The 24,687-nt window shown below is 45.2% G+C and overlaps 1 protein-coding gene across 3 annotated transcripts in view; it reads right to left on the bottom strand.

Annotated features, from left to right (window-relative positions):
• Positions 1-24,687, bottom strand: part of prdm10 (PR domain containing 10) — a 62,217-nt gene that overhangs the window by 22,112 nt on the left and 15,418 nt on the right. For all 3 annotated transcript variants that reach the window (XM_064975356.1, XM_064975358.1, XM_064975357.1), the window contains 5 exons: positions 19,671-19,871; positions 12,034-12,106; positions 7,138-7,255; positions 6,876-6,996; positions 2,256-2,558 (listed from right to left, as the gene is read on the bottom strand). In XM_064975356.1, coding sequence (XP_064831428.1) covers positions 2,256-2,558; positions 6,876-6,996; positions 7,138-7,255; positions 12,034-12,106; positions 19,671-19,871 — 816 coding nt within the window. The remainder of the gene's footprint in view (positions 1-2,255; positions 2,559-6,875; positions 6,997-7,137; positions 7,256-12,033; positions 12,107-19,670; positions 19,872-24,687) is intronic.

The following is a 24,687-nucleotide window of genomic DNA, read 5'->3' as shown; positions in this document are numbered from 1 at the left end:
GACAGCCACCCCCATCCTCCACATAAACACCATGGAGATGACATAAACACCATGGAGATGACCCCCCCCCCCATCCTCCACATAAACACCATGGAGATGACAGCCACCCCCCCCATCCTCCACATAAACACCATGGAGATGACAGCCACCCCCCATCCTCCACATAAACACCATGGAGATGACAGCCACCCCCCATCCTCCACATGAACACCATGGAGATGACAGCCACCCCCCATCCTCCACATCACTCCACATGAACACCATGGAGATGACAGCCACCCCCATCCTCCACATGAACACCATGGAGATGACAGCCACCCCCATCCTCCACATAAACACCATGGAGATGACAGCCACCCCCATCCTCCACATAAACACCATGGAGATGACAGCCACCCCCATCCTCCAAATAAACACCATGGAGATGACAGCCACCCCCCCATCCTCCACATAAACACCATGGAGATGACAGCCACCCCCCATCCTCCAAATAAACACCATGGAGATGACAGCCACCCCCCATCCTCCAAGCCTGACCTACCTGCACGTCCATCTTTATGGGGCATTAAGACGAAAGAGAAATATACTGTTGTCAAGACCTGGCCTCTACACACTGTATGACTCCTGGTAACACTACAGACCAGGGCTGTATGACTCCTGGTAACACTACAGACCAGGGCTGTATGACTCCTGGTAACACTACAGACCAGGACTGTATGACCAGGGCTCCTGGTAACACTACAGACCAGGGCTGTATGACTCCTGGTAACACTACAGACCAGGGCTGTATGACTCCTGGTAACACTACAGACCAGGGCTGTATGACTCCTGGTAACACTACAGACCAGGGCTGTATGACTCCTGGTAACACTACAGACCAGGGCTGTATGACTCCTGGTAACACTACAGACCAGGGCTGTATGACTCCTGGTAACACTACAGACCAGGGCTGTATGACTCCTGGTAACACTACAGACCAGGGCTGTATGACTCCTGGTAACACTACAGACCAGGGCTGTATGACTCCTGGTAACACTGACCAGGTGTAACACTACAGACCAGGGCTGTATGACTCCTGGTAACACTACAGACCAGGGCTGTATGACTCCTGACCAGGACTGTAGGACTGTAACAACACTACAGACCAGGACTGTAGGACTGTATGACTCCTGGTAACACTACAGACCAGGGCTGTATGACTCCTGGTAACACTACAGACCAGGACTGTATGACTCCTGGTAACACTACAGACCAGGACTGTATGACTCCTGGTAACACTACAGACCAGGGCTGTATGACTCCTGGTAACACTACAGACCAGGGCTGTATGACTCCTGACCAGGGCTGTAACTCCTGGTACACTACAGACCAGGGCTGTATGACTCCTGGTAACACTACAGACCAGGGCTGTATGACTCCTGGTAACACTACAGACCAGGGCTGTATGACTCCTGGTAACACTACAGACCAGGGCTGTATGACTCCTGGTAACACTACAGACCAGGACTGTAGGACTGTATGACTCCTGGTAACACTACAGACCAGGGCTGTATGACTCCTGGTAACACTACAGACCAGGACTGTATGACTCCTGGTAACACTACAGACCAGGACTGTATGACTCCTGGTAACACTACAGACCAGGGCTGTATGACTACTTGTAAAACTACAGACCAGGACTGTATGACTCCTGGTAACACTACAGACCAGGGCTGTATGACTCCTGGTAACACTACAGACCAGGGCTGTATGACTGACTCAGACCAGGGCTGGACTAACACTACAGACTCAACACTACAGACCAGGCTGTATGACTCCTGGTAAGACCAGGGCTGTATGACAGACCAGGGCTGTATGACTCCTGGTAACACAACAGACCAGGGCTGTATGACTCCTGGTAACACTACAGACCAGGGCTGTATGACTCCTGGTAACACTACAGACCAGGGCTGTATGACTCCTGGTAACACTACAGACCAGGGCTGTATGACTCCTGGTAACACTACAGACCAGGGCTGTATGACTCCTGGGAACACTACAGACCAGGGCTGTATGACTCCTGGTAACACTACAGACCAGGGCTGTATGACTCCTGGTAACACTACAGACCAGGGTGGCGTTCAGTCGCCACTAAACAGGAGAAAACCTTTAATGCTTCCTGAAGTGTTTTTTTTAATTTATTTTACATTTCAATATGTTTTCTCCCATTTCGCTACTGAACACAGCACAGGGCCTCGTCCGCTCCCCGGTCTTACCCGTATCCTCTTCGCCCGTCGCATGTCCTGGGGGGTGAGGCTGAGGTGAGGTTCTGCCGGGGCAGGGGCGCTGCTCTGGGACGGGTCATCTTTGATGGGGCGTAGGGGTGGGTCGGTGGTGGTGGGTGGGGGGTCTGTTTCTGCGTCGGGGGCCAGGTCTCCTCCAGGGGTGTCTAGTTGTGCCTCTGTCTCCAACCCTCCACCCCCCTCCCCGTCTGTCTCCAGCTCTACCACCTTGAAACCATTCAGAGCACCGTCAGCTCTCTCCTCATACGGCAGCTTCCCTACGAACCCCAGCAGCTCCTGTGACACATTCAGATACAGGTCCATCAGTATGGAGACAGATACAGGTCTATCAGTATGGAGACAGATACATTCAGATACAGGTCCATCAGTATGGAGACAGATACAGGTCTATCAGTATGGAGACAGATACATTCAGATACAGGTCCATCAGTATGGAGACAGATACAGGTCCATCAGTATGGAGACAGATACAGGTCCATCAGTATGGAGACAGATACATTCAGATACAGGTCCATCAGTATGGAGACAGATACATCCATCAGTATGGAGACAGATCATTCATCAGGTCCATCAGTATGGACAGATACATTCAGATACAGGTCCATCAGTATGGAGACAGATACATTCAGATACAGTCCATCAGTATGGAGACAGATACAGGTCCATCAGTATGGAGACAGATACATTCAGATACAGGTCCATCAGTATGGAGACAGACACATTCAGATACAGGTCCGATACATTCAGATACAGGTCCATCAGTATGGAGACAGATACAGGTCCATCAGTATGGAGACAGATACATTCAGATACAGGTCCATCAGTATGGAGACAGATACAGGTCTATCAGTATGGAGACAGATACATCTATCAGATGGAGACAGATACAGGTCCATCAGTATGGAGACAGATACAGGTCTATCAGTATGGAGACAGATACATTCAGATACAGGTCCATCAGTATGGAGACAGATACAGGTCCATCAGTATGGAGACAGATACATTCAGATACAGGTCCATCAGTATGGAGACAGACACATTCAGATACAGGTCCATCAGTATGGAGACAGATACATTCAGATACAGGTCTATCAGTATGGAGACAGATACATTCAGATACAGGTCCATCAGTATGGAGACAGACACATTCAGATACAGGTCCATCAGTATGGAGACAGATACAGACAGATACAGGTCTATCAGTATGGAGACAGATACAGGTCCATCAGTATGGAGACAGATACATTCAGATACAGGTCTATCAGTATGGAGACAGATACATTCAGATACAGGTCCATCAGTATGGAGACAGATACATTCAGATACAGGTCCATCAGTATGGAGACAGATACAGGTCTATCAGTATGGAGACAGATACAGGTCCATCAGTATGGAGACAGATACAGGTCTATCAGTATGGAGACAGATACATTCAGATACAGGTCTATCAGTATGGAGACAGATACATTCAGATACAGGTCCATCAGTATGGAGACAGATACAGGTCTATCAGTATGGAGACAGACACATTCAGATACAGGTCCATCAGTATGGAGACAGATACAGGTCTATCAGTATGGAGACAGATACATTCAGATACAGGTCTATCAGTATGGAGACAGATACATTCAGATACAGGTCCATCAGTATGGAGACAGACACATTCAGATACAGGTCCATCAGTATGGAGACAGATACATTCAGATACAGGTCCATCAGTATGGAGACAGATACATTCAGATACAGGTCCATCAGTATGGAGACAGACACATTCAGATACAGGTCCATCAGTATGGAGACAGATACAGGTCTATCAGTATGGAGACAGATACATTCAGATACAGGTCCATCAGTATGGAGACAGATACATTCAGATACAGGTCCATCAGTATGGAGACAGATACATTCAGATACAGGTCCATCAGTATAGAGACAGATACAGGTCCATCAGTATGGAGACAGATACATTCAGATACAGGTCTATCAGTATGGAGACAGATACAGGTCCATCAGTATGGAGACAGATACAGGTCCATCAGTATGGAGACAGATACAGGTCTATCAGTATGGAGACAGATACATTCAGATACAGGTCTATCAGTATGGAGACAGATACAGGTCCATCAGTATGGAGACAGATACAGGTCTATCAGTATGGAGACAGACACATTCAGATACAGGTCCATCAGTATGGAGACAGATACATTCAGATACAGGTCCATCAGTATGGAGACAGATACAGGTCCATCAGTATGGAGACAGATACATTCAGATACAGGTCCATCAGTATGGAGACAGATACATTCAGATACAGGTCTATCAGTATGGAGACAGATACAGGTCTATCAGTATGGAGACAGATACAGGTCCATCAGTATGGAGACAGATACAGGTCTATCAGTATGGAGACAGATACAGGTCCATCAGTATGGAGACAGATACAGGTCCATCAGTATGGAGACAGATACATTCAGATACAGGTCCATCAGTATGGAGACAGATACAGGTCTATCAGTATGGAGACAGATACATTCAGATACAGGTCCATCAGTATGGAGACAGATACAGGTCTCAGTATGGAGACAGACAGATACAGGTCCATCAGTATGGAGACAGATACAGGTCTATCAGTATGGAGACAGACACATTCAGATACAGGTCCATCAGTATGGAGACAGATACAGGTCCATCAGTATGGAGACAGATACAGGTCCATCAGTATGGAGACAGATACATTCAGATACAGGTCTATCAGTATAGAGACAGATACAGGTCCATCAGTATGGAGACTGATACAGGTCTATCAGTATGGAGACAGATACATTCAGATACAGGTCCATCAGTATGGAGACAGATACAGGTCCATCAGTATGGAGACAGATACATTCAGATACAGGTCTATCAGTATGGAGACAGATACAGGTCTATCAGTATGGAGACAGATACATTCAGATACAGGTCTATCAGTATGGAGACAGATACAGGTCCATCAGTATGGAGACAGATACAGGTCCATCAGTATGGAGACAGATACAGATACAGTCTATCAGTATGGAGACAGATACAGGTCCATCAGTATGGAGACAGATACAGGTCCATCAGTATGGAGACAGATACATTCAGATACAGATACAGTCCATCAGTATGGAGACAGATACATTCAGATACAGGTCCATCAGTATGGAGACAGATACAGGTCTATCAGTATGGAGACAGACACATTCAGATACAGGTCCATCAGTATGGAGACAGATACATTCAGATACAGGTCCATCAGTATGGAGACAGATACATTCAGATACAGGTCCATCAGTATGGAGACAGATACAGGTCTATCAGTATGGAGACAGATACAGGTCTATCAGTATGGAGACAGATACATTCAGATACAGGTCCATCAGTATGGAGACAGATACAGGTCCATCAGTATGGAGACAGATACAGGTCTATCAGTATGGAGACAGATACATTCAGATACAGGTCCATCAGTATGGAGACAGATACATTCAGATACAGGTCTATCAGTATGGAGACAGATACATTCAGATACAGGTCTATCAGTATGGAGACAGATACAGGTCCATCAGTATGGAGACAGATACATTCAGATACAGGTCCATCAGTATGGAGACAGATACAGGTCTATCAGTATGGAGACAGATACATCTATCAGATGGAGACAGATACATTCAGATACAGGTCCATCAGTATGGAGACAGATACAGGTCCATCAGTATGGAGACAGATACAGGTCTATCAGTATGGAGACAGATACATTCAGATACAGGTCCATCAGTATGGAGACAGATACAGGTCCATCAGTATGGAGACAGATACAGGTCTATCAGTATGGAGACAGATACATTCAGATACAGGTCCATCAGTATGGAGACAGATACATTCAGATACAGGTCCATCAGTATGGAGACAGATACAGGTCCATCAGTATGGAGACAGATACATTCAGATACAGGTCCATCAGTATGGAGACAGATACAGGTCCATCAGTATGGAGACAGATACATTCAGATACAGGTCTATCAGTATGGAGACAGATACATTCAGATACAGGTCCATCAGTATGGAGACAGATACAGGTCCATCAGTATGGAGACAGATACATTCAGATACAGGTCCATCAGTATGGAGACAGATACATTCAGATACAGGTCTATCAGTATGGAGACAGATACAGGTCCATCAGTATGGAGACAGATACATTCAGATACAGGTCCATCAGTATGGAGACATTCAGTCTATACCTGGTTAACAGTAATACACTACAGGCCCTTGGGTAACAGTAATGCACTGCAGGCCCCTGGGTAACAGCAATGCACTACAGGCCCCTGGGTAACAGTAATGCACTACAGGCCCCTGGTTAACAGCAATGCACTACAGGCCCCTGGTTAACAGTAATGCACTACAGGCCCCTGGGTAACAGCAATGCACTACAGGCCCCTGGGTAACAGCAATGCACTACAGGCCCCTGGTTAACAGTAATGCACTACAGGCCCCTGGGTAACAGCAATGCACTGCGTAGAGAATAGGAGACAATTTGGGACAGTGTTATGACTGTTACACAGTAGTACGTACCGGTGTCTTGTCCCCTGCCGTGGAGATCGAAGGGTCCAACCGGATGAATTTAGGGGGGCGGCCCGGTCTCCTTCCTGTCCCAAACCTCTTTCTGCCACGCCCACGAGCACGCCCCTTCGGTCTGCAGAAAGACAGGTTAATTAAAGTCGATCCACTCGATCATTCAATTCAATCAGGCTTTTTACTAAACACATGTTTTTTAAACTGTGTTTTACAGGTCTAGGAGAGGACTGTGGGGGACGGGTGTTGACCACTGTGTTACCTGGGGACGCAGTCCAGTTTGTCATCGTGCATGTTGAGGTGCTGCTGCAGCTGTTCTGAACTCACGAAGCGTCTGTTGCACTCGTAACACGGCCAGTTCTTCTCCTGCTCGCGTAACACTGAAAACACAACCACAGTCATGGGTCTGTTGCACTCGTAACACGGCCAGTTCTTCTCCTGCTCGCGTAACACTGAAAACACAACCACAGTCATGGGTCTGTTGCACTCGTAACACGGCCAGTTCTTCTCCTGCTCGCGTAACACTGAAAACACAACCACAGTCATGGGTCTGTTGCACTCGTAACACGGCCAGTTCTTCTCCTGCTCGCGTAACACTGAAAACACAACCACAGTCATGGGTCTGTTGCACTAAATTCTCCACTGGTGCACCAGCACATGATTTGGTCAAAACAATTGTTTTATAATATCTTTTAGAATTCATAATGACCTGGGTTGCGTCCCATAATGTACCTGCTGTCCTTACAGAACCAGGCTAATAACAACTAGCCTTCTTAGCAGAACCAGGCTAATAACAACTAGCCGTCTTAGCAGAACCAGGCTAATAACGACTAGCCGTCTTAGCAGAACCAGGCTAATAACGACTAGCCGTCTTAGCAGAACCAGGCTAATAACGACTAGCCGTCTTAGCAGAACCAGGCTAATAACGACTAGCCGTCTTAGCAGAACCAGGCTAATAACGACTAGCCGTCTTAGCAGGACCAGGCTAATAACTACTAGCCGTCTTAGCAGGACCAGGCTAATAACGACTAGCCGTCTTAGCAGAACCAGGCTAATAACGACTAGCCGTCTTAGCAGAACCAGGCTAATAACGACTAGCCGTCTTAGCAGGACCAGGCTAATAACGACTAGCCGTCTTAGCAGGACCAGGCTAATAACAACTAGCCGTCTTAGCAGAACCAGGCTAATAACGACTAGCCGTCTTAGCAGAACCAGGCTAATAACGACTAGCCGTCTTAGCAGGACCAGGCTAATAACGACTAGCCGTCTTAGCAGGAACAGGCTAATAACGACTAGCCGTCTTAGCAGAACCAGGCTAATAACGACTAGCCGTCTTAGCAGAACCAGGCTAATAACGACTAGCCGTCTTAGCAGGATCATGCTAATAACGACTAGCCGTCTTAGCAGAACCAGGCTAATAACGACTAGCCGTCTTAGCAGAACCAGGCTAATAACGACTAGCCGTCTTAGCAGAACCAGGCTAATAACGACTAGCCGTCTTAGCAGAACCAGGCTAATAACGACTAGCCGTCTTAGCAGAACCAGGCTAATAATGACTAGCCACCTTGTAAATGAGCATGCCCCCGTGTTCTTGTCTTTAAATGAGCATGCCCCCGTGTTCTTGTATTTAAATGAGCATGCCCCCGTGTTCTTGTCTTTAAATGAGCATGCCCCCGTGTTCTTGTATTTAAATGAGCATGCCCCCGTGTTCTTGTATTTAAATGAGCATGCCCCCGTGTTCTTGTATTTAAATGAGCATGCCCCCGTGTTCTTGTATTTAAATGAGCATGCCCCCGTGTTCTTGTATTTAAATGAGCATGCCCCCGTGTTCTTGTATTTAAACGAGCATGCCCCCGTGTTCTTGTATTTAAACGAGCATGCCCTTGTGTTGGGGGCGGCAGGGTAGCCTAGTGGTTAGCACGTTGGACTAGTAACCAGAAGGTTGCAAATTCAAACCCCCGAGCTGATAAGGTACAAATCTGTCATTCTGCCCCTTGAACAAGGCAGTTAACCCACTGTTCCTAGACCAGTTAACCCACTGTTCCTAGGCCAGTTAACCCACTGTTCCTAGGCCAGTTAACCCACTGTTCCTAGGCCAGTTAACCCACTGTTCCTAGGCCAGTTAACCCACTGTTCCTAGGCCAGTTAACCCACTGTTCCTAGGCCAGTTAACCCACTGTTCCTAGGCCAGTTAACCCACTGTTCCTAGGCCAGTTAACCCACTGTTCCTAGGCCAGTTAACCCACTGTTCCTAGGCCAGTTAACCCACTGTTCCTAGACCAGTTAACCCACTGTTCCTAGACCAGTTAACCCACTGTTCCTAGACCAGTTAACCCACTGTTCCTAGGCCAGTTAACCCACTGTTCCTAGACCAGTTAACCCACTGTTCCTAGACCAGTTAACCCACTGTTCCTAGACCAGTTAACCCACTGTTCCTAGACCAGTTAACCCACGGTTCCTAGACCAGTTAACCCACGGTTCCTAGACCAGTTAACCCACTGTTCCTAGACCAGTTAACCCACTGTTCCTAGACCAGTTAACCCACTGTTCCTAGACCAGTTAACCCACTGTTCCTAGACCATCATTGAAATAAGGATTTGTTCTTAACTGACTTGCCTGGTTAAATAAAGGTATAAAAAATGCCCTTGTGTTCTTGTATTTAAATGAGCATTCCCTTGTGTTATTATATATAAATGAGCATTCCCTTGTGTTATTGTATATTAATGAGCATTCCCCTGTGTTATTGTATATTAATGAGCATTCCCTTGTGTTCTTGTATATTAATGAGCATTCCCTTGTGTTCTTGTATATTAATGAGCATTCCCTTGTGTTATTGTATATTAATGAGCATTCCCTTGTGTTATTGTATATTAATGAGCATTCCCTTGTGTTATTGTATATTAATGAGCATTCCCTTGTGTTCTTGTATATTAATGAGCATTCCCTTGTGTTCTTGTATATTAATGAGCATTCCCTTGTGTTCTTGTATATTAATGAGCATTCCCTTGTGTTCTTGTATTTAAATGAGCATTCCCTTGTGTTCTTGTATATTAATGAGCATTCCCTTGTGTTCTTGTATATTAATGAGCATTCCCTTGTGTTCTTGTATTTAAATGAGCATTCCCTTGTGTTCTTGTATATTAATGAGCATTCCCTTGTGTTCTTGTATATTAAAGAGCATTCCCTTGTGTTCTTGTATATTAATGAGCATTCCCTTGTGTGTTCTTGTATTGATTTACAGTAACAGCAAATAAATAAAGTTTAAAAAAAATGCATTTAAACTCAGTTTTTCACAATTCTTGAAATTTAATCCTAGTAAGAATTCCCCGTTTTAGGTCAGCTAGGAACAACACTTTATTTTAAGAATGTGAAATGTCAGAATAATAGTAGAGAGAATGATTTATTTCAGTTTTTATTTCTTTCATCATATTCCCAGTGGGTCAGAAGACTCAATTAGTATTTGGTAGCATTGCCTTTAAAATGTTTAAGTTGGGTCAAATGTTTTGGGGAGCCTTCCACAAGCTTCCCACAATAAGTTGGGTGAATTTTGGCCCATTCCTCTTGACAGAGCTGGTGTAACTGAGTCAGGTTTGTAGGCCTCCTTGCTCACACACGCTTTTTCAGTTCTGCCAACACATTTTCTATAGGATTGAGGTCAGGGCTTTGTGATGGCCACTCCAATAACTTGACTTTGTTGTCCTTAAGCCATTTTGCCACAACTTTGGAAGTATGCTTGGTGTCATTGTCCATTTGGAACAGACATTTGTGACCAAACTTTAACTTCCTGACTCATGTCTTGAGATGTTGCTTCAATATATCCACATCATTTTCCTGCCTCATGATACCATCTGTTTTGCAAAGTGCACCAGTCCCTCCTGCAGCAAAGCAACCCCACAACATGATGCTGCCACCCCCATGCTTCATGGTTGGGATGGCGTTCTTCGGCTTGCAAGCCTCCCCCTTTTTTCCTCCAAACATAACGATGGTCATTTTGGCCAAACAGTTCTAATTTTGTTGCATCAGTCCAGAGGACATTTCTCCAAAAAGTACGATCTTTGTCCCCATGTGCAGTTGTAAACCGTAGTCTGGCTTTTTATGGCGATTTTGGAGCAGTGGCTTCTTCCTTGCTGAGCGGCCTTTCAGGTTATGTCGATATAGGACTCGTTTTACTGTGGATATAGATACTTTTGTATCTGTTTCCTCCAGCATCTTCACAAGGTCCTTTGCTGTTGGTCTGGGATTGATTTGCCCTTTTCACACCAAAGTACGTTCATCTCTAGGAGACAGAACGCATCTCCTTCCTGAGCGGTATGACGGCTGCGTGGTCCCATGGTGTTTACACTTGCATACTATTGTTTGTACAGATGAACGTGGTACATTCAGGCGTTTGGAAATTGCTCCAGGAACTCTGTAGTTCAGTCAAAGGGGTTGTTGGGTTCTTGGTTACCTCCCTGTCCAAGGTCCTTCTTGCCCGGTTTCGCAGTTTGGTCTGACTGACATTTCTGTTTTTCATTTTCAGTAAAAATGTCCAAAACCATATTTTCCCTTAGTCATTATGGGTATAGTGTCAACACACGGTGGAAGGAGCAACAAGGCTCCTTCCACTGACATACGACCAAAGACCACAGCACGGAAAATCAATGTTACAATATTTTGTTTTTAAAGCTGCAGTAATGACATACTCCCACTGCAGAGACAACATAGGGATGAACATCACCATCCCTTCTATCATAGACAAAGCTACAGTAATGACATACTCCCACTGCAGAGACAACATAGGGACGAACATCACCATCCCTTCTATCATAGACAAAGCTACAGTAATGACATACTCCCACTGCAGAGACAACATAGGGATGAACATCACCATCCCTTCTATCATAGACAAAGCTACAGTAATGACATACTCCCACTGCAGAGACAACATAGGGACGAACATCACCATCCCTTCTATCATAGACAAAGCTACAGTAATGACATACTCCCACTGCAGAGACAACATAGGGACGAACATCACCATCCCTTCTATCATAGACAAAGCTACAGTAATGACATACTCCCACTGCAGAGACAACATAGGGACGAACATCACCATCCCTTCTATCATAGACAAAGCTACACAACAGTGTTGTTGTTTGAAAGAAGCACAGACACCCACCTTTCCTCTCTTCCTCCGTGACATCGTGGATCTTCTGATTGACAAACTCGGCGTATGACGCTGCGTACCACACCTGGGGGGGGAAGAAGAAACAGGTCCATCTCTTTATCATTTTATTTTATTTTATCTTTATTTAACCAGGCAAGTCAGTTAAGAACAAATTCTTATTTTCAATGAAGGCCCAGGAACAGTGGGTTTAACTGCTTGTTCAGGGGCAGAACAACAGATTTGTACCTTCTCAGCTCGGGGGTTTCCTCTAACCGCTCGGTTACTAGTCCAACGCTCTAACCCCTAGGCTAGCCTGCCGCCCCAATAATAATTTACTTTGAGGGGTATCCTACAAAAGAAAGCTACATCGACTCTGGGTTTTCTACAGCTAACCAGCTCCAGTTAGCTTCACATTCTAGCTCAGGCTTCATCCGTACTACGACGGTGACCATCGCTCGTTCGCCTGCCCGCTAACTCTAGCAGGCTTGTAACCAGGGCTCTAAATAAAAAATAAAATACAAAAACAAAAATCATTAGCACTGGTGCTCTAAAAACGTTAGGAGCACCGCGTGAAATCTAGGAGCACCGCGTGAAATCTAGGAGCACCGCGTGAAATCTAGGAGCATGTGTTGTCATGTGTTGCTACCATGCTGTGTTGTCATGTGTTGCTACCATGCTGTGTTGTCATGTGTTGCTACCATGCTGTGTTGTCATGTGTTGCTGCCATGCTGTGTTGCTGCCATGCTGTGTTGCTGCCATGCTGTGTTGTCATGTGTTGCTACCATGCTGTGTTGTCATGTGTTGCTACCATGCTGTGTTGTCATGTGTTGCTGCCATGCTGTGTTGTCATGTGTTGCTGCCATGCTGTGTTGTCATGTGTTGCTGCCATGCTGTGTTGTCATGTGTTGCTGCAATGCTGTGTTGTCATGTGTTGCTGCAATGCTGTGTTGTCATGTGTTGCTACCATGCTGTGTTGTCATGTGTTGCTACCATGCTGTGTTGTCATGTGTTGCTACCATGCTGTGTTGTCATGTGTTGCTGCCATGCTGTGTTGCTGCCATGCTGTGTTGCTGCCATGCTGTGTTGCTGCCATGCTGTGTTGTCATGTGTTGCTACCATGCTGTGTTGTCATGTGTTGCTACCATGCTGTGTTGTCATGTGTTGCTGCCATGCTGTGTTGTCATGTGTTGCTGCCATGCTGTGTTGTCATGTGTTGCTGCAATGCTGTGTTGTCATGTGTTGCTGCAATGCTGTGTTGTCATGTGTTGCTGCCATGCTGTGTTGTCATGTGTTGCTGCCATGCTGTGTTGTCATGTGTTGCTGCCATGCTGTGTTGTCATGTGTTGCTACCATGCTGTGTTGTCATGTGTTGCTACCATGCTGTGTTGTCATGTGTTGCTACCATGCTGTGTTGTCATGTGTTGCTACCATGCTGTGTTGTCATGTGTTGCTACCATGCTGTGTTGTCATGTGTTGCTACCATGCTGTGTTGTCAAGTGTTGCTACCATGCTGTGTTGTCATGTGATGCTACCATGCTGTGTTGTCATGTGTTGCTACCATGCTGTGTTGTCATGTGTTGCTGCCATGCTGTGTTGCTGCCATGCTGTGTTGCTGCAATGCTGTGTTGTCATGTGTTGCTGCCATGCTGTGTTGTCATGTGTTGCTGCAATGCTGTGTTGTCATGTGTTGCTGCAATGCTGTGTTGTCATGTGTTGCTGCCATGCTGTGTTGTCATGTTGTGTTGCTGCCATGCTGTGTTGTCATGTTGTGTTGCTACCATGCTGTGTTGCTTCCATGCTGTTGTCATGTTGTGTTGCTACCATCTTGTGTTGCTACCATGCTGTGTTGCTACCATGCTGTGTTGTCATGTGTTGCTGCCATGCTGTGTTGTCATGCTGTGTTGCTACCATGCTGTGTTGTCATGTGTTGCTGCCATGCTGTGTTGTCATGTGTTGCTGCCATGCTGTGTTGTCATGTGTTGCTGCCATGCTGTGTTGTCATGTGTTGCTGCAATGCTGTGTTGACATGTGTTGCTTGCCATGCTGTGTTGTCATGTTGTGTTGCTGCCATGCTGTGTTGTCATGTTGTGTTGCTACCATGCTGTGTTGTCATGTTGTGTTGCTGCCATGCTGTGTTGTCATGTTGTGTTGCTACCATGCTGTGTTGTCATGTTGTGTTGCTGCCATGCTGTGTTGCTGCCATGCTGTGTTGTCATGTGTTGCTGCCATGCTGTGTTGTCATGTGTTGCTACCATGCTGTGTTGTCATGTGTTGCTGCCATGCTGTGTTGTCATGTGTTGCTGCAATGCTGTGTTGTCATGTGTTGCTGCAATGCTGTGTTGTCATGTGTTGCTGCCATGCTGTGTTGTCATGTTGTGTTGCTGCCATGCTGTGTTGTCATGTTGTGTTGCTACCATGCTGTGTTGCTTCCATGCTGTTGTCATGTTGTGTTGCTACCATCTTGTGTTGCTACCATGCTGTGTTGCTACCATGCTGTGTTGTCATGTGTTGCTGCCATGCTGTGTTGTCATGCTGTGTTGCTACCATGCTGTGTTGTCATGTGTTGCTGCCATGCTGTGTTGTCATGTGTTGCTGCCATGCTGTGTTGTCATGTGTTGCTGCCATGCTGTGTTGTCATGTGTTGCTGCCATGCTGTGTTGTCATGTGTTGCTGCAATGCTGTGTTGACATGTGTTGCTTGCCATGCTGTGTTGTCATGTTGTGTTGCTGCCATGCTGTGTTGTCATGTTGTGTTGCTACCATGCTGTGTTGTCATGTTGTGTTGCTGCCATGCTGTGTTGTCATGTTGTGTTGCTACCATGCTGTGTTGTCATGTTGTGTTGCTGCCATGCTGTGTTGCTGCCATGCTGTGTTGTCATGTGTTGCTGCCATGCTGTGTTGTCATGTGTTGCTACCATGCTGTGTTGTCATGTGTTGCTGCCATGCTGTGTTGTCATGTGTTGCTGCAATGCTGTGTTGTCATGTGTTGCTGCCATGCTGTGTTGTCATGTTGTGTTGCTGCCATGCTGTGTTGTCATGTTGTGTTGCTACCATGCTGTGTTGCTTCCATGCTGTTGTCATGTTGTGTTGCTACCATCTTGTGTTGCTACCATGCTGTGTTGCTACCATGCTGTGTTGTCATGTGTTGCTGCCATGCTGTGTTGTCATGCTGTGTTGCTACCATGCTGTGTTGTCATGTGTTGCTGCCATGCTGTGTTGTCATGTGTTGCTGCCATGCTGTGTTGTCATGTGTTGCTGCCATGCTGTGTTGTCATGTGTTGCTGCCATGCTGTGTTGTCATGTGTTGCTTGCCATGCTGTGTTGTCATGTTGTGTTGCTGCCATGCTGTGTTGTCATGTTGTGTTGCTGCCATGCTGTGTTGTCATGTTGTGTTGCTACCATGCTGTGTTGTCATGTTGTGTTGCTGCCATGCTGTGTTGTCATGTTGTGTTGCTACCATGCTGTGTTGTCATGTTGTGTTGCTGCCATGCTGTGTTGCTGCCATGCTGTGTTGTCATGTGTTGCTGCCATGCTGTGTTGTCATGTGTTGCTACCATGCTGTGTTGTCATGTGTTGCTGCCATGCTGTGTTGTCATGTGTTGCTGCAATGCTGTGTTGTCATGTGTTGCTGCAATGCTGTGTTGTCATGTGTTGCTGCCATGCTGTGTTGTCATGTTGTGTTGCTGCCATGCTGTGTTGTCATGTTGTGTTGCTACCATGCTGTGTTGCTTCCATGCTGTTGTCATGTTGTGTTGCTACCATCTTGTGTTGCTACCATGCTGTGTTGTCATGTGTTGCTGCCATGCTGTGTTGTCATGTGTTGCTGCCATGCTGTGTTGTCATGTGTTGCTGCCATGCTGTGTTGTCATGTTGTGTTGCTACCATGCTGTGTTGGTGTCTCTCTTGTTGTGATGTTTGTTTTGTCCTATATTGATATTTACATTTTAACCCCAGACCCCCGTCCCCACAGGAGGCCTTTTGGTAGACTGTCATTGTAAATAAGATTTTGTTCTTAACTGACTTTCCTAGTTAAATAAAGGTTATTCAACAAAAAAATAATAATACAAATCTAATAAAAAATAAGATATTTTAACCTACAAAGCAAACCGTTTTAGCTTTAGTAATGGTGCAACAATGACACTATGGAATCTGCACTCGCTTCTTTCTGAAAGAAAGCCTTATCACTACAACAACTCTTATCATCCGGCAGACCCCCACTAATACACCCTCCCCACGCCCCATCCTGCAACAGGCCCAATCCCCACTAATACACCCCCCCACGCCCCATCCTGCAACAGGCCCAACCCCCACTAATACACCCCCCCCCCCCACGCCCCATCCTGCAACCGGCCCAACCCCCACTAATACACCCCCCCCCCCCCCCACACACATCTCTATGTGTTCGGTCTTCATTACATTACTTATCGTTAATGCCGTCTTCGGTGTGCTTAAGTCATACAAAACGTTTTACTGTGCGAGAAGTTTCAAATGCATTCTGTCTAAATACTATGATATTTGAAGATTTAAAAAAAAAATTGGACACCAAAAAAACATTTGATTAATAAAATATTTTAAAATCATTCATCTTCCTCAAATTAAGGTGAAAATGACACGATCTTTGCAAGAGGGAGGGAATCTGATCTCAGTCATTTCATTCAGGGTAAGCGGAGTTAGCAGTGAGTTAGCAGTGAGTTAGCAGTGAGTTAGCAGTGAGTTAGCAGTGAGTTAGCAGTGAGTTAGCAGTGAGTAAGCAGTGAGTTAGCAGTGAGTTAGCAGTGAGTTAGCAGTGAGTTAGCAGTGAGTTAGCAGTGAGTTAGCAGTGAGTTAGCAGTGAGTTAGCCTGCCCTGGAGCGGGTTAGTTCTGAAGGATTCGTTGCCATAGAAATTTACCTGGCTAGAAGGTGAGCCACTTTCGTATGACTGGTTATCCCGAATTGAACTCATAGTATAGACCTGGTACATAGTATAGACCTGGTACATAGTATAGACCTGCTACATAGTATAGACCTCTGGAATAGACCTGCTACGTAGTATAGACCTGCTACATAGTATAGACCTGCTACATAGTATAGACCTGCTACATAGTATAAACCTGCTACATAGTATAGACCTGGTACATAGTATAGACCTGGTACATAGTATAGACCTGCTACATAGTATAGACCTGCTACATAGTATAGACCTCTGGTATAGACCTGCTACATAGTATAGACCTGCTACATAGTATAGACCTGCTACGTAGTATAGACCTCTGGTATAGACCTGCTACATAGTATAGACCTGCTACATAGTATAGACCTGCTACGTAGTATAGACCTCTGGTATAGACCTGCTACATAGTATAGACCTGCTACATAGTATAGACCTGCTACATAGTATAGACCTCTGGTATAGACCTGCTACATAGTATAGACCTGCTACATAGTATAGACCTGCTACATAGTATAGACCTGCTACATAGTATAGACCTGCTACATAGTATAGACCTCTGGTATAGACCTGCTACATAGTATAGACCTGCTACATAGTATAGACCTGCTACATAGTATAAACCTGCTACATAGTATAGACCTGCTACATAGTATAGACCTGGTACATAGTATAGACCTGCTACATAGTATAGACCTCTGGTATAGACCTGCTACATAGTATAGACCTGCTACATAGTATAGACCTGCTACGTAGTATAGACCTCTGGTATAGACCTGCTACATAGTATAGACCTGCTACATAGTATAGACCTGCTACGTAGTATAGACCTCTGGTATAGACCTGCTACATAGTATAGACCTGCTACATAGTATAGACCTGCTACATAGTATAGACCTCTGGTATAGACCTGCTACATAGTATAGACCTGCTACATAGTATAGACCTGCTACATAGTATAGACCTGCTACATAGTATAGACCTCTGGTATAGACCTGCTACATAGTATAGACCTGCTACATAGTATAGACCTGCTACATAGTATAGACCTGCTACATAGTATAGACCTGCTACATAGTATAGACCTGGTACATAGTATAGACCTGCTACGCAGTATAGACCTGCTACGCAGTATAGACCTGCTACATAGTATAAACCTGCTACATAGTATAGACCTGCTACATAGTATAAACCTGCTACATAGTATAGACCTGGTACATAGTATAGACCTGCTACATAGTATAGACCTGCTACATAGTATAGACCTGCTACGCAGTATAGACCTGCTACGCAGTATAGACCTGCTACATAGTATAAACCTGCTACATAGTATAAACCTGCTACATAGTATAAACCTGCTACATAGTATAGACCTGCTACATAGTATAGACCTGCTACGTAGTATAGACCTGGTACATAGTATAGACCTGCTACGCAGTATAGACCTGCTACGCAGTATAGACCTGCTACATAGTATAAACCTGCTACATAGTATAGACCTGGTACGTAGTATAGACCTGCTACGCAGTATAGACCTGCTACATAGTATAAACCTGCTACATAGTAAAGACCTGCTTTGTAGAATAGACCTGCTACGTAGTATAGAATTGCTACATAGTATAGACCTCTGGAATAGACCTGCTACATAGTATAGACCTGCTACGTAGTATAGACCTGCTACGTAGTATAGACCTGCTACATAGTATAGACCTGCTACATAGTATAGACCTCTGGTATAGACCTGCTACATAGTATAGACCTGGTACATAGTATAGACCTGCTACATAGTATAGACCTGCTACATAGTATAGACCTGCTACATAGTATAGACCTGCTACGTAGTATAGACCTGCTACGTAGTATAGACCTGCTACATAGTATAGACCTGCTACATAGTATAGACCTGCTACATAGTATAGACCTGCTACATAGTATAGACCTGCTACATAGTATAGACCTGCTACATAGTATAGACCTGCTACATAGTATAGACCTGCTACATAGTATAGACCTGCTACATAGTATAGACCTGCTACATAGTATAGACCTGCTACATAGTATAGACCTGCTACATAGTATAGACCTGCTACATAGTATAGACCTGCTACATAGTATAGACCTCTGGTATAGACCTGCTACGTAGTATAGACCTCTGGTATAGACCTGCTACATAGTATAGACCTCTGGTATAGACCTGCTACATAGTATAGACCTCTGGTATAGACCTGCTACGTAGTATAGACCTCTGGTATAGACCTGCTACATAGTATAGACCTGCTACATAGTATAGACCTGCTACATAGTATAGACCTGCTACATAGTATAGACCTCTGGTATAGACCTGCTACGTAGTATAGACCTCTGGTATAGACCTGCTACATAGTATAGACCTGCTACATAGTATAGACCTGCTACATAGTATAGACCTGCTACATAGTATAGACCTCTGGTATAGACCTGCTACGTAGTATAGACCTCTGGTATAGACCTGCTACGTAGTATAGACCTGCTACGTAGTGCAGCCCTCTGAAGAACAGTCAACCATGTGTGTTTTTATTAGGAACAGTTTGCATGCTGCAGATGGACGACATTACAATCTATACTATAGACCTGCTACATCGCTGACTGATCACCTGGCATCAGGAACAACTACTGACTATGATGTGCAGATCAGTCAGCTCGGCGATGCTCTCAGACACGCTATCCGTTCTGAACACCTACCTTCAGCTCCTGTTTGGGCTGGATGTTCTTGATGGTTGTGTAGAAGATTTCAGAGCCGTACTGATAGGCTACCAGGTTCTGTTCCAGGTGGTTCTGGGCGGGCCGAACAAACATCAGCCAGTTACAGATGTCCTCGTCAGATAGGTCCACCCACATGTCATCCGACTTCTCCATGTCCTTGTCTGCATCCAGCATGCACAGCTACGGAGAGAAGAAGAGAGGGATGAGTTAGAGACAATACACAGCTACGGAGAGAAGAAGAGAGGGATGAGTTAGAGACAATGCACAGCTACGGAGAGAAGAAGAGAGGGATGAGTTAGAGACAATACACAGCTACGGAGAGAAGAAGAGAGGTAAGTTAGAGACAATGCACAACTACAGAGAGAAGAAGAGAGGGATGAGTTAGAGACAATGCACAACTACAGAGAGAAGAAGAGAGGTAAGTTAGAGACAATGCACAACTACAGAGAGAAGAAGAGAGGGATGAGTTAGAGACAATACACAGCTACAGAGAAGAAGAGGGATGAGTTAGAGACAATGCACAGCTACAGAGAGAAGAAGAGAGGGATGAGTTAGAGACAATGCACAACTACAGAGTAGAAGAGAGGGATGAGTTAGAGACAATGCACAACTACGGAGAGAAGAAGAGAGGGATGAGTTAGAGACAATGCACAGCTACAGAGAAGAAGAGGGATGAGTTAGAGACAATGCACAGCTACAGAGAGAAGAAGAGAGGGATGAGTTAGAGACAATGCACAACTACAGAGAAGAAGAGAGGGATGAGTTAGAGACAATGCACAACTACGGAGAGAAGAAGAGAGGCATGAGTTAGAGACAATGCACAGCTACAGAGAGAAGAAGAGAGGGATGAGTTAGAGACAATGCACAGCTACGGAGAGAAGAAGAGAGGGATGAGTCAGAGACAATGCACAGCTACAGAGAAAAGAAGAGAGGGATGAGTTAGAGACAATGCACAGCTACGGAGAGAAAAAGAGAGGGATGAGTTAGAGACAATGCACAGCTACGGAGAAGAAGAGAGGGATGAGTTAGAGACAATGCACAGCTACAGAGAAAAGAAGAGAGGGATGAGTTAGAGACAATGCACAGCTACAGAGAGAAGAAGAGAGGGATGAGTTAGAGACAATGCACAGCTACGGAGAGAAGAAGAGAGGGATGAGTTAGAGACAATGCACAGCTACAGAGAAAAGAAGAGAGGGATGAGTTAGAGACAATGCACAGCTACGGAGAGAAAAAGAGAGGGATGAGTTAGAGACAATGCACAGCTACGGAGAAGAAGAGAGGGATGAGTTAGAGACAATGCACAGCTACGGAGAGAAGAAGAGAGGGATGATTTAGAGACAATGCACAGCTACAGAGAGAAGAAGAGAGGGATGAGTTAGAGACAATGCACAGCTACAGAGAGAAGAAGAGAGGGATGAGTTAGAGACAATGCACAGCTACGGAGAGAAGAAGAGAGGGATGAGTTAGAGACAATGCACAGCTACAGAGAGAAGAAGAGAGGGATGAGTTAGAGACAATGCACAGCTACAGAGAGAAGAAGAGAGGGATGAGTTAGAGACAATGCACAGCTACGGAGAGAAGAAGAGAGGGATGAGTTAGAGACAATGCACAGCTACAGAGAGAAGAAGAGAGGGATGAGTTAGAGACAATGCACAGCTACGGAGAGAAAAAGAGAGGGATGAGTTAGAGACAATGCACAGCTACGGAGAAGAAGAGAGGGATGAGTTAGAGACAATGCACAGCTAAGGAGAGAAGAAGAGAGGTGAGTTAGAGACAATGCACAACTATGGAGAGAAGAAGAGAGGGATGAGTTAGAGACAATACACAGCTACAGAGAGAAGAAGAGAGGGAAGAGTTAGAGACAATGCACTGCTACGGAGAGAAGGATGAGTTAGAGACAATACACAGCTACAAAGAGAAGAAGAGAGGGATGAGTTAGAGACAATACACAACTACGGAGAGAAGAAGAGAGGGATGAGTTAGAGACAATGGACAGCTACAGAGAGAAGAAGAGAGGGATGAGTTAGAGACAATACACAACTACAGAGAGAAGAAGAGAGGGATGAGTTAGAGACAATACACAACTACAGAGAGAAGAAGAGAGGGATGAGTTAGAGACAATACACAGCTACAGAGAGAAGAAGAGAGGGATGAGTTAGAGACAATACACAGCTACGGAGAGAAGAAGAGAGGGATGAGTTAGAGACAATGCACAACTACAGAGAGAAGAAGAGAGGTGAGTTAGAGACAATGCACAGCTACAGAGAGAAGAAGAGAGGGATGAGTTAGAGACAATGCACAGCTACAGAGAGAAGAAGAGAGGGATGAGTTAGAGACAATACACAGCTACGGAGAGAAGAAGAGAGGGATGAGTTAGAGACAATGCACAACTACAGAGAGAAGAAGAGAGGTAAGTTAGAGACAATGCACAACTACAGAGAGAAGAAGAGAGGGATGAGTTAGAGACAATACACAGCTACAGAGAAGAAGAGAGGGATGAGTTAGAGACAATGCACAGCTACGGAGAGAAGAAGAGGGATGAGTTAGAGACAATGCACAGCTACGGAGAGAAGAAGAGAGGGATGAGTTAGAGACAATACACAGCTACGGAGAGAAGAAGAGAGGTGAGTTAGAGACAATGCACAGCTACAGAGAGAAGAAGAGAGGGATGAGTTAGAGACAATGCACAGCTACAGAGAGAAGAAGAGAGGGATGAGTTAGAGACAATGCACAGCTACGGAGAAGAAGAGAGGGATGAGTTAGAGACAATGCACAGCTAAGGAGAGAAGAAGAGAGGTGAGTTAGAGACAATGCACAACTACGGAGAGAAGAAGAGAGGGAAGCGTTAGAGACAATGCACAGCTACAGAGAGAAGAAGAGAGGGATGAGTTAGAGACAATGCACAACTACAGAGAAGAAGAGAGGGATGAGTTAGAGACAATGCACAACTACGGAGAGAAGAAGAGAGTGATGAGTTAGAGACAATGCACAACTACCGAGAGAAGAAGAGAGGGATGAGTTAGAGACAATACACAGCTACGGAGAGAAGAAGAGAGGGATGAGTTAGAGACAATGCACTGCTACGGAGAGAAGAAGAGAGGGATGAGTTAGAGACAATACACAGCTACAGAGAGAAGAAGATAGGGATGAGTTAGAGACAATGCACAGCTACAGAGAGAAGAAGAGAGGGATGAGTTAGAGACAATGCACAGCTACGGAGAGAAAAAGAGAGGGATGAGTTAGAGACAATGCACAGCTACGGAGAAGAAGAGAGGGATGAGTTAGAGACAATGCACAGCTAAGGAGAGAAGAAGAGAGGTGAGTTAGAGTCAATGCACAACTATGGAGAGAAGAAGAGAGGGATGAGTTAGAGACAATGCACTGCTACGGAGAGAAGGATGAGTTAGAGACAATACACAGCTACAGAGAGAAGAAGAGAGGGATGAGTTAGAGACAATACACAGCTACAGAGAAGAAGAGAGGGATGAGTTAGAGACAATGCACAGCTACGGAGAGAAGAAGAGGGATGAGTTAGAGACAATGCACAGCTACGGAGAGAAGAAGAGAGGGATGAGTTAGAGACAATGCACAGCTACAGAGAGAAGAAGAGAGGGATGAGTTAGAGACAATGCACAGCTACAGAGAGAAGAAGAGAGGGATGAGTTAGAGACAATGCACAGCTACAGAGAGAAGAAGAGAGGGATGAGTTAGAGACAATACACAGCTACAGAGAAGAAGAGAGGGATGAGTTAGAGACAATACACAGCTACAGAGAGAAGAAGAGAGGGATGAGTTAGAGACAATGCACAGCTACAGAGAGAAGAAGAGAGGTGAGTTAGAGACAATGCACAGCTACGGAGAAAAGAAGAGAGGGATGAGTTAGAAACAATGCACAACTATGGAGAGAAGAAGAGAGGGATGAGTTAGAGACAATACACAGCTAGGGAGAGAAGAAGAGAGGTGAGTTAGAGACAATACACAACTACGGAGAGAAGAAGAGAGGGATGAGTTAGAGACAATACACAGCTACAGAGAGAAGAAGAGAGGGATGAGTTAGAGACAATGCACAGCTACAGAGAGAAGAAGAGAGGTGAGTTAGAGACAATGCACAGCTACGGAGAGAAGAAGAGAGGGATGAGTTAGAGACAATGCACAACTATGGAGAGAAGAAGAGAGGGATGAGTTAGAGACAATACACAACTACAGAGAGAAGAAGAGAGGTGAGTTAGAGACAATGCACAACTATGGAGAGAAGAAGAGAGGGATGAGTTAGAGACAATACACAACTACAGAGAGAAGAAGAGGGATGAGTTAGAGACAATACACAGCTACAGAGAAGAAGAGAGGGATGAGTTAGAGACAATGCACAACTACAGAGAGAAGAAGAGGGATGAGTTAGAGACAATACACAGCTACAGAGAAGAAGAGAGGGATGAGTTAGAGACAATGCACAACTATGGAGAGAAGAAGAGAGGGATGAGTTAGAGACAATACACAGCTACGGAGAGAAGAAGAGAGGGATGAGTTAGAGACAATGCACAGCTACAGAGAGAAGAAGAGAGGGATGAGTTCGAGACAATACACAGCTACAGAGAGAAGAAGAGGGGGATGAGTTAGAGACAATGCACAGCTACAGAGAGAAGAAGAGAGGGATGAGTTAGAGACAATACACAGCTACAGAGAGAAGAAGAGAGGTGAGTTAGAGACAATACACAGCTACAGAGAGAAGAAGAGAGGTGAGTTAGAGACAATACACAGCTACAGAGAGAAGAAGAGAGGGATGAGTTAGAGACAATACACAACTACAGAGAGAAGAAGAGAGGGATGAGTTAGAGACAATGCACAGCTACGGAGAGAAGAAGAGAGGGATGAGTTAGAGACAATGCACAACTATGGAGAGAAGAAGAGAGGGATGAGTTAGAGACAATACACAGCTACGGAGAGAAGAAGAGAGGGATGAGTTAGAGACAATGCACAGCTACAGAGAGAAGAGAGA

This window comes from Oncorhynchus masou, chromosome 9 (genome assembly GCF_036934945.1).
Source record: "Oncorhynchus masou masou isolate Uvic2021 chromosome 9, UVic_Omas_1.1, whole genome shotgun sequence".
NCBI lineage: Eukaryota > Metazoa > Chordata > Actinopteri > Salmoniformes > Salmonidae > Oncorhynchus > Oncorhynchus masou.
The sequence above is the reverse complement of the archived record's forward strand: the minus strand, read 5'-3'. Positions and strand labels throughout refer to the sequence as shown.